At 37.3% G+C, this 10,816-nt stretch overlaps 1 protein-coding gene across 2 annotated transcripts; it reads left to right on the top strand.

Annotated features, from left to right (window-relative positions):
* Window positions 1-1,823: 1,823 nt before the first annotated feature.
* Window positions 1,824-4,635, top strand: LOC109179124 (transcription termination factor MTERF6, chloroplastic/mitochondrial). 2 transcript variants are annotated; one of them, XM_019328697.1, is made up of 2 exons: window positions 1,824-2,047; window positions 3,367-4,635. In XM_019328697.1, the coding sequence occupies exon 2, from the start codon at window positions 3,372-3,374 to the stop codon at window positions 4,356-4,358; it is 987 nt and encodes a 328-aa protein (XP_019184242.1). In that variant the 5' UTR covers window positions 1,824-2,047; window positions 3,367-3,371; the 3' UTR covers window positions 4,359-4,635. The 2 variants fall into 2 exon arrangements, with proteins under 2 accessions (XP_019184242.1, XP_019184241.1); XM_019328696.1 differs by having other exon boundaries at window positions 1,826-2,054.
* Window positions 4,636-10,816: the final 6,181 nt, after the last annotated feature.

Here is a 10,816-nt window from a genome sequence, read left to right as displayed (position 1 = left end):
ACCTTTTCCAACCTATATCTATAGTACTTTACATGGTTGGATGGCTTTATACTTAGCATTATTTGCTAACGGTTTTATTTTCCTATGTGCTTTTATAACCCCTTTCAGGTGGACCCAGTGCTTGAGAGCGTTCGTGATAGAGTAGTGCGTAGCTCTAGATTCAGTAGTTATTAGTTCAGTGCCCACTCCCCTTATTAGCACTTTATTGTTAGTTGTAGTTGAATTACCTTGTTTTGATGGTTTGTAGACACCGGGGTTTGTTCCCCTCGTTATGATGTTTTATGGAGCTTTTGACTCTAGTTTTCAGTAGACCTTGTTAGCCTGTGCAGTTACCGTGAGTGGGTGATTGTGGCGGTAACTTTCCCCTTAGTTTACTGAATGGATTGTTATCTTAGTTTATTTAATTTACCCTTGTTTAATCATATTTAAGAATGATTATATTGGGTTTAGAGTTTTGAAAAAGGGGGTGTTACACCTATAGTCTCTACCCAGTGATAATAGGGTGTTCGAAATTTTGTCTTCCCCTCCAACGGAACCAAACGTCACCCTTATAAATAGTTTGTTCTCTCAAGGATGAAAAGGAAAACAATTGAACTCAACAAGTCTGAAATTCATCAAGTTACAAGTTCATCTAGTCCTCTTGAAAAGTTCAAAATATCCAGTGCGAGAAGAGAGAAAAAGTTTCATATTCTTTATCTAGATTTGAAGGAAGCTTGAACTGCATCATCAACTTCATCCAGTTCACGCCAAGTTTCTCAGTTTGAGGAAAAAGAAAATCATCACATTATCTTTCCTCTACTTGGATAAGTAGCTAAAGGCGGAGTAGACTGGAGATAGTTGAAAAACCTATATCTCAAGATTGTTTCCAGCTTTGTGTCAAGGAACAATCTTGGACTGTTATGTACTAATTAGTGATTAGTGTAAAAACCTTCATAAGTTGTGAAGAAGAGTGGAGTAGGCTTAATTAATAGCCGAACCACTATAAAAATCTCTCTCTCTCACACTCTCTCTCTTTTACTGTTATCTCTATCACGTGCTTCTCTCTCTCTCTCTCTCTCTCTCTCTCTCTCTCTCTCTCTCTCTCTCTCATTTACTGCTATCTCTATCACGTGCTTAAACCTAACTTTTTCAAGAACAAAACTTCGTGCTTAAAGTTAAAAAGGGAATAATTAATTTCCACTGCATAACTCTAAGTTTACTCTTGAAATAATTTTATTAAAAATTTTACAAGTCTATTACCCCCCTCCCATCTAGACTTGTACCCCTCATCCCTTCGGGACCAACATAAACTATTTAAGAGGTAGCACAGAAGAGTGTGGACATAAGCAGTATATATTGTTGGCCCAATTAATTAGCTCCTTGAATTAGAGAGTGGACCAAATCGACAAGAATAGCAAAGAAAGTGGTAGAGGTGTAGCAATCATTAGTGCATAGACCATGATCCACACAACACACATTTCTGTGAATTACGGTCCAAAAATACATAAAGTATATTATTTTAACTCATAAAATATATTATTCTAACATAAAGTATATTATTTTAACTTATAAAATACATTATTCTAACACATAAAGTACATTATAGAACTTATAAAATACATTATTTTATTCAAGAAATTTTATTATTGTAACACATATAATGTATATTATTCTAAACACATAAAGTAAATTATTTTAATTCATATAATAAATCATCTTACCCTAAAATATTTATTATTTTAACATACACAGATTAAAATATTTTTAAAAATATTTTTCAAACATCAAAATGACCTCGTTTTGAACCTTAGTCCACAAATTTGTGTGGAACACGGTCCGCACAATAATTTGCCAGAGGTGTAGAGGATAACGATAGGGAAAAGCGAAGAGCAGGCAGAAGAGAAGAGCGGGCACCTGTAGTCTTGCCTGTCTTGCACTTCCAAATCTCCACTATCGGCCACTGGCGTTTCCATAGCTGCAGTACGGCAGTACGGGCTTCCATAGTGGCACCGCACCGTGACACCAACTGCGACAAGACCGTCGTTTCCACAGCGGCACCGCACTCTGCGTCTCTGGTTTTCCCCTCATCTCATTGCTTGTTGCGTCTCTGGTTTTTCTCAGATTCGAAAAATTACCATTTTTTCTTGCTGTTTCTGCTTATACTTTACTTTGTTTATGCTTCTAGGCGTGGTTGCAATTGTAATATCCAAACTTCATTCTAAGTCGCAATCATTCAAACAAGCAACCTTCTAGTTTTGAAATTTTGGCATAATTAATACTTAATTAATCACCTTAGTACTGGGTGAACTCTAAGTTTAATGGTTTGGTGAGGATAATGATGGCTGTGGAGACTCAACTTCACACAAAGAAGTGAAGAATATCGGCCTTCTGCAGACTTCAGGTGCCCACCATGATATTTCTAACAAAGTGAATGAATTGTTCTCATTGACAAAAGAGTGTGCATTTTTTACAGCTCTTATTCTAATGCTTTTGTACAAAAATAAATAAATCATCAACTGTAATAACTTTCAAAACTCACTATCCATTTTAAGGTGTAAGACTACTGTCCCCTTGAAATTTGGATTTTGAATGGTTTTTGGTATTTGAAATTTGGATTTTGGATGGTTTGAACAGTAGTTTTATATTTTATTTTGGACTCTAGAGTTTTTTAGTTTATACTATTTATGTTTGAATCATCAGTTTATAATTTAATAGCAAATGTATGAAGATACAGTTCGAACTCGAGCTTAATTTGGGTCAACTGAATCGAGCTCGAGCATTATAAAAATTAGCAAGCTGAACTTGAGCCAAAATTTTAAAGCTTGATCAGCTCTAATTCAAACTCGTGCCACTATAAATATTTTGAGCTTGAGCTTGAGCTAGCCTAGGTTCAAGTTTGGCTCAGCTTATTTCCACCCATAGATTTCTGTTGCTAGATCAGAGGAATTGTTTAGCATCTAAAGCCATTGCTTTGTTTCACAGAGTTCTTATAGAGATGTTGGGATTTGAGAAGATCTAAAAATAGTTGATCCCTTTTAGTGATGATATTTCAAGTAGCATAGAATTTTTGTGGTTGATATTGTCGTTACGTAAGTAAATGGCTCTTGTTTAGAGTAAGACTCTGTTTTAGAGGTTAACTCTAATCACTAGATGCTGTTTGGTTTCACCATTTGGAGGATTTGTGTATGTTTTCTTGTTCTCTTTTGATGCTAGATAGGTTGATATCTCTACATTGCATTTTTCTGCCGGATAGATGTTCTAGACAAGTTTTTTATTAGGTTGCATCTTCTGACACTTATCAATAAATTTTACTTGTGAAAAAATGTTGGGTCACAATTTCCTCTATTTCGTAATTTCGTTTCCTAAACTTGTCTGAATTATTTTCAGGAAATATGGAAACTACAAGCAGCCACAGTTCTGGCGTTATGTGGTTCTTCAAAGATAGAGGTTTCGATGATAAAAGTATTCATGAAATGTTCCAGAAGTGCAAGCGTCTTGAGGGCATGCAGAGAGAAAATGCCTCGGAAAATTGGGATTACTTGAAAAGTATAGGCATCAAGGAGAGGAAACTTCCTTCCATTATTCGAAAGTGCCCCAAGATCCTTACTCTGGGCTTGCATGAGAAACTGGTTCCGATGGTCCAGTGTCTTGCAACATTGGGAACAAAACCTGATGAGGTAGCTTCTGCCATAACTAAATTTCCTCACATACTCTCTCACAGTGTTGAAGAGAAACTCTGCCCACTGCTTGCTTTCTTTGAAGCTCTTGGTATTACTGAGAAGCAAATTGGCAAGATGATACTGATAAACCCCAGAATTATCAGCTACAGCATTGACTCAAAGATTTCACAAATTGTGGATTTGCTTTCCAATCTGGGCCTATCCAAGGAAGGGATGGTTGGAAAAGTACTGGTGAAACACCCATTTATAATGGGTTATAGTGTCGATAAGAGGCTGCGTCCCACTTCCGACTTCTTGAAGTCGTTGGGTCTAACAGAACATGATCTGCAAAGAGTGATTATTAACTTCCCTGCAATTTTGTGCCGAGATGTGAATAAGATCTTGAAGCCCAATATCTCATACTTGAGATCATGCGGATTTGAAGCCAGTCAGATTGCAGCTTTAGTGACCCATTATCCCCCTGTTCTGATTAAGAGTATCAACAATTCTCTTCAGCCGCGGATTAGGTTTTTGGTAGATGTGATGGGCAGACGAATCGATGAGGTTGCAGATTATCCAGACTACTTTAGGCATGGCTTGAAGAAAACATTAGAATTGAGACAAAAACTTTTGACACAGAAGAACATAGACTGTAGCCTGAGTGAGATGCTGGACTGTAATGACAAGAAATTCCTTTCTAAGTTTGGTTTAGTTGAGTGATTTTCCCAGGCTACTTTTGCATGACCTATTTCTTCTTGTCATTTTTTAACCCGGTTGTACAATATCTGCTAGTATTTAATTTGTACTTGTCAAACAAAACCATTATGGATGAGGTTTCTGCATCAATTGTACATGCTGGAAGCTATTGTGACGGCCTGAAAACTTTGCTACATTTTTTTATTTACTTATTGTTGAGCTCTTAGGCTTGAGGTTATGTATCTGTTTAGTAAAAGTGTAGAACTTATCTGTGGTTTAGAATAAAATAGGCAGTAATCCACACAAGTATGTTAGTAATGTGATGTTTTTGGGGTGTAATAACTTCAATCCATTTGGATTCAAATTAGTTTCGAAAAGTTCTCTCAATGCTTTGTTGTATGACTAATACTATAGGAATTTTTAATTTTTATATCGTGCTTACATTTCAGACAATCAGCTATTCTATTCCAAATTTGAAATTTCAAAAAATTCAACATTCCAAGTCTAACACTCCATTACAAAATTCTCAGTTTCAAAAAAAAAAAAAAAAAAAAAAAAAAGTCAAACATAACAAAAAAAGAGAAAATTTCAATTTTGGTCACACGACTATAGGGGCTTTGTTAATTTCAACACCTAATTTTTAAAAGTGTCAATTTTGTACCTTGAGTATGTAATTTTTGTCAATTTTGGTCATTCTGGCCAAATTTGGCCGGAAAAATTTAATCCAACATTTAATTTTAAATCTGAGAGGCAAAATCGTATTTTCTATCCTTTCTCCTAATTAAGTTGACCGGATTAAGTTGTTGACCCGGTTCAGCGACAAAGACTCCTATTGTTTGAAGAAGCTTTCCTCAACATTGCGCCGTGTGTTAACAACTGCGGCATTACCGAAAATCTTGCCACCAACAATCTCTGCCAGAAATGCTTCAACGCCGTCTCCACCTCTGTTTCCGCCTCAACGGCGACAATTCCTCATAAATTCTTCAACAAATCTCCTAGATCTATCATCCGGAGGTCGTCTCCGGAAACAACGCCAGAGGATTGGAGGTTAGCAGGCGGTGATGAAGCCAAGGTCAATAGCTCGCCAGTTCCACCTAGGAGAGAGGTGAGCCAGTGTTCTGGTTGCCGGAGAAAGGTAGGATTGACCGGATTCCAATGCCGTTGCGGCGAACACCGGTACTCTAACCGACACGACTGCAGCTACGACTACAAAGCTGCTAGCCGAGAGGCGATCGCCCGAGAGAATGCAATCGTGAAGGCCGCTAAGATCATCAAACTTTAAACTGGAAAAATAACAAACACCCATCTATGCAAAATATGAGGAGGTTGCTGTTATTCGAAGGAATTATCTCGCTCAACGAAGGAGTCTTTGTTGCTGAATCGGGTCAACAACTTAATTCGGTCAACTGAATTAGGAGAAAGGATGGAGAAGACGATTTTGTCCCTCAAATTTAAGACTAAATGTTTGATTAAAATTTTACGGCCAAATTTGGCCGGAGTGATCAAAATTGATAAAAATTACATACTCAAGGTACTAAATTGACGCTTTTGAAAGTTAAGGTATTGAAATTAACAAAGCCCCTATAATTGTGTGATTAAATTTTCTCTAACAAAAAATGTCATACAAAATATCAAAACCATTCATAATCAATAAACACTATCAATCCATAAAGTGATCAAAGCCATTCCTCATTCTCGTAATCTCGTTCGTCATTCATCTATAACGTGTATAGAAAAAATAAATTAGTAAAACATTAAATCAAAATACAAATATTAAAAATTCAAATTTAATAAGTTATTAATTATCTAAGTACCTTTAATTCCTTTTAAACTTGAAAGTGCAATAATTAATCAATCAATCAATCAAGCCTTGTTATTAATGAAGTCGTCATTTTCAATATCTTGACCATCTACATACAATTTATATATATATAAAAAAATCATTATTGATGGGGTGAGAATTCCGTGGGCTCGGGGCCCAAGAAGAAAAGAGATCAAGCCCAGAAGAAGAGAAGCCCAAGAAGAAAATGGAGCAAGCCCAAAAATAGATATGGGCCAAACCGATGGGTCGGCTCAACCCGGAGGTCGGCACGGATATAAGGTCGGCCTAAACTAGCCGTTAACCCATATTAATCTCCTATTTACTACCCTATTTATCTACCTCATCCTAACCCCCAAAATAATTACCCCATTGATTATCTTATTTCTAATTTCTATAACCAACCCACTAATGACCAAATCAATATCCATCAATACCATACTAAATGGTCCAATGGACACTATTTGGTTGGCTAGCTATAAGAAGGAGAAGAAGAGCACAAGGAAGGGGGCCATTCATTCATCCACACATGGGAGGACTCTCCCAAGCACTATTCCTACACACTAGAAGATCACTTACTATTCTTTTCCCATAGAAAGACATGTCACTCTCCCACAACCACTCATCTAAGCAAGAAGACCACATGAAGAAGACTCCATATGAGAAGACTCTATCACTCTTTCACGCATGAAGAAAACTCCCTCTCAATGTACAAAGTATAGTAGCTCTATCTCTACACAACATCACATACACAAAATAGCTCTACAATATGTACAAAGACACCTCCAAAATACATAGTGAATTTAGGCTTGGCACCGCCCAAAAAGGCCCGTGATTTTCACCTTTCCGTTTCCACGTACAAAAGCATTGAGTTATATTTTTTCTACTTATTTTTCTATAAGCCGCATTGTGAATGGTGAATCCACCAACCACGGTTGTGTTGGACCTCCGAGGGCCCAAAAATCCTAAAACCAACACCGACGCCGTCTGTGGGGACATGACAAAAGGTCACGTTTACCTCTTTGTCTGAGCAATTTCGGAGAGCGTCCGGTGGAAAGGATTCACTACGGACGGAAGATTGAGAAAGTTCGCGGAGAACCGTGGACCAAGAAGAGGACTAGAGGAGAATCAAGTAAAGAAGACTGCGTGTCGAGGTCTACAAGAGGTAACCATTATCATTTAAAATAGATGTAGTATTTAAATTAAAGTACTCAAAGTTGTTGGCAAAGAGTGGTCGGTCCATCACACTGAGGGACTCGGCCGGGGGAATTAAGAAGTCGGGGTGCCAAATAAATGGTTCCCCCACCACGACTTTAACGGAAGACACCGTGGTCACAATTGTTTTCTCCATTTTTCTCTTGATTATATTGAGCTAGACAAGTAATATGTTGTTAAAAGAGGCTTGTGAAGGGACTCTCCAGTATATATCCCAACTGGATGTCTCCAGTTCCAAGAAATGGAATTCCTTAAACCGATATCAGCATCCGATATCAGCATCTGGGCATGTTTCACGATAGGCTGCACAAGTGTCCAAGAGCTCGTGCAGGTTCCGCACAAAATTTGAATTTGCAACGCTGGGTTGCATGAGCGTGCATGTGCTCTTGCATCCTCTTCTAGAAAGTTGTACCGGAGGGTGCACGAGCGTGCAAGCTCTTGTGCAAAAATTTCTAGAAACGTGTTCCCCAGCTTCCATAAGCATGCATCCCTTCGTGTAAAATTGGGTAGAAAGTTGTACTGCCACTCTCACGCTTGTGGTCCAAATTGTCCCAAGAATTCTAGAAAGTTGTACCAAGGTTTCCACGAGCGTGCATCCCTTCTGATGCATATTATATTTTTAAACAAATAATACTCGGAGTATGAGTTATCGAGCCACAGGGAAGTGGTTGTATCAAGCACTAGTTACTAATTTATTCATTAGAGCTAATCCTAACAATTGATTGGATGATTGGTTGCATAAAATAAATAAAACAGAGATTCAGGATTTTGAAAACAATAGAGAGAAGATGAGATTCATAGGATTCAAGTGTCTAATAACCTAGTGCGAAATCTTAAGGACAAAATTAAAATCTGGGTTTAACAAGTGTGAGGATGCAAGGTGGTATAGAGCTACTCTCGTAGTCACTAACACTAGTGAATTTCCACTCGTGGCTTAAACACCCAATAAAACAAGATCAAGCATCATAAATTCATAACTACTACCATCTCTCGATGCGCAATAATAAAAAATTAAATCCCCCTAATAAATTATCATTTCTCAATGTGCAACAATTAGGTGCAATTGTGTGTGCCTTAAGTTATGTCCAACTCTCGCTGTGACACAAACAAAGCTATGAAGCAAGTAATTAGTAATTTTCTTATTTTATTTTAGAAGTTGCCGCCTTTCAATTTAGAATATTTTCTAACTTTTGATTTTGGAGAATAAAGCTTTGGAAATTGCCACCCTTGAAATTCAGCGCCCATCATGCAGATTTTTGAAATTGATGATTAATGCATGCCAATTTGAAGTTGATTAGCGTCGCTTGACTTCTTCGTTTTGCAATTCAGCGTCGCGACTTCAACGCGTCGAGCAATCACGACTTCCTCCAAAATAAATGCTACGGCATTTTTTCGACGCGTCGTGTTCCGGACTCCACGCGTAGAATCTTCTAGCCTCTAATTTAATTATTTTTTGCTTCAAACTCGCCCAAGAATTTCCCTTACTCATAGAATTGACCTACAATGATTCAAAAACACTAACAAACACCGTAAAACATTCAAAATAAGTGTGAATCATAACTAAATAATAAAATAAAGGATTATGCAATTAAATCACCAAAATCATGAAATTGAACCCAACAAATATAATTGAATCAATAATAAAAATGTGTACAATTGGACTCACATCACCTTCGTACAAATTTGGGCCGAAAGTTGTACCAAGGCTGCCACGCACGTGGTCCCCTTGGTGTAATCTCTCCCCCTTCAATGCTTCCAAAAGTGATCCTCCCAAGCAATCTTGTGACTTCTTCTGGTACAAAATGGATCCAAAAACACCAAACAAAACATAAAAGTGACCAAAAGCAAGAAAATTACCTTGGGTTGCCTCCTAAGTAACGCTACATTGTATGTCTTTAGCCCGACGCAATCAACACTTCTCAAGCAAACAATCAGCCCCCATTTGGATGAAAACACTTCGTAGGCATCCAATTTCTCTTCGATTGGTCCCAAAAGTAATCAATAAGGTGGAGGTGAAAGTCTGGAAAGAGCAAGGGGTAGTGGGGGGGGGGGGGTGTTGAATAGACTAATGAGTGCGCTGCGGAATGGTTTAGGTAAGTAGCGAAGTTTTGAAGACATATATATATATATATATATATATATATATATATATATATATATATATATATATATATATATATATATATATATATATATATATTAAGTGTAATCAGCTAGTGTGTGAGACAGATAGCTGAGTGAGTGTGATGAATGAGCTGTAAAGTAAATGCAGTAAATAAAGTAAGTGCAAAAGAGAATTTTTTAAGTGGTTCAACAACTCCGCCAACATCCACTCTTCTTCCTAAACTCCAAGAAGGTTTCACTATGCATTTTTATCCTCAAAATACAAAGTGGTCCAATCACAGATTATCCACCAAATACTATGGTTGCAGGTGATGTTCTTTCGACTCGGCTATGCCCACAAAATCTTCAACACATGATCTTCACTATAAGGATCATCCACCATGTTCCCTTGAGAAAGATCTCCATCACGATAGTCGAACGACAAACGAGGTTGTTTGTTTTCAGATGCTGGACTGGAAGCTTCAAAGATATTAGATATGGCATTGATGCTCCTGATCTTCCTTCAACTTTTTAAGCACAATAATTTGAATGATTTTTCACTTTTATTTTCTTCGAATTTTCTAATTTCTCTCTCTGTCAACTTTCTATATATCTCTCTTTTTCTCTGAGCTCTGGAGCCCTATATTTATAGGATAGAGGTGGGGGCAAATTGGTCAAACAACATTGACTAGAATCTGCCCGTTACACCCTGTTTTGACAGGTGTCCATACTGCTAACAACTCCACGATCTTGCAGCTATACGTCCTTGGCTTGTTGTGTAACAACCTTGTTCTTCTCTTCAAGTGTTGTGTCAATTCAAAATTTGGACATGCTACTCTTTGTCTTGACTTGAAATTTTTTGTGTTGATCTGAACTCTTTTGTCTTGATCTGAGCTCTAGAATCTTCCTTCCATGTTGGTAGCTTCTGTCCTTAAGTCTTTGATCATCATTATTTTAAATTGTTTGGCATGAAAGAGAAATCACTAGTTTGTATTTAGAAATGATTCCTTAAATCCTTTTCTAAATATGACTATATTTACTTGCCTTCTAGATTAGGTTTAGGACTCTTTTTTCCATTGTATTTAGGATTACAATGTTGTTCATATACCTATAAATAGGGCACATCCATAGCAGTTTTAAGGAGGCTTTCATTCAATAAAATTCTTAAGTTTTTCTTTATACTTGTGTAGTTGTGTAAGAAACCTTATGGCTAATTGTGGACTCAATTAGTTGCTAGTTCGTGGACTCGACTAGCAAATTGATTCGTGGACTCGAATCAATCTTCCTTTCTTCAACCTTAGATTTAGGTTCGTCGACTCGTTCTTGAATTGAAGGAAACTAGATC

The sequence above is a fragment of the Ipomoea nil genome, unplaced genomic scaffold (genome assembly GCF_001879475.1).
Source record: "Ipomoea nil cultivar Tokyo-kokei standard unplaced genomic scaffold, Asagao_1.1 scaffold0876, whole genome shotgun sequence".
NCBI lineage: Eukaryota > Viridiplantae > Streptophyta > Magnoliopsida > Solanales > Convolvulaceae > Ipomoea > Ipomoea nil.
Note: the sequence above shows the minus strand (reverse complement) of the source record. Positions and strands in the feature narration are given on the sequence as shown.

Excerpts from the sequence above, each read along its gene's own strand:
- LOC109179124 (XM_019328697.1), top strand. The coding sequence starts at position 3,372 with ATGGAAACTACAAGCAGCCACAGTTCTGGCGTTATGTGGTTCTTCAAA.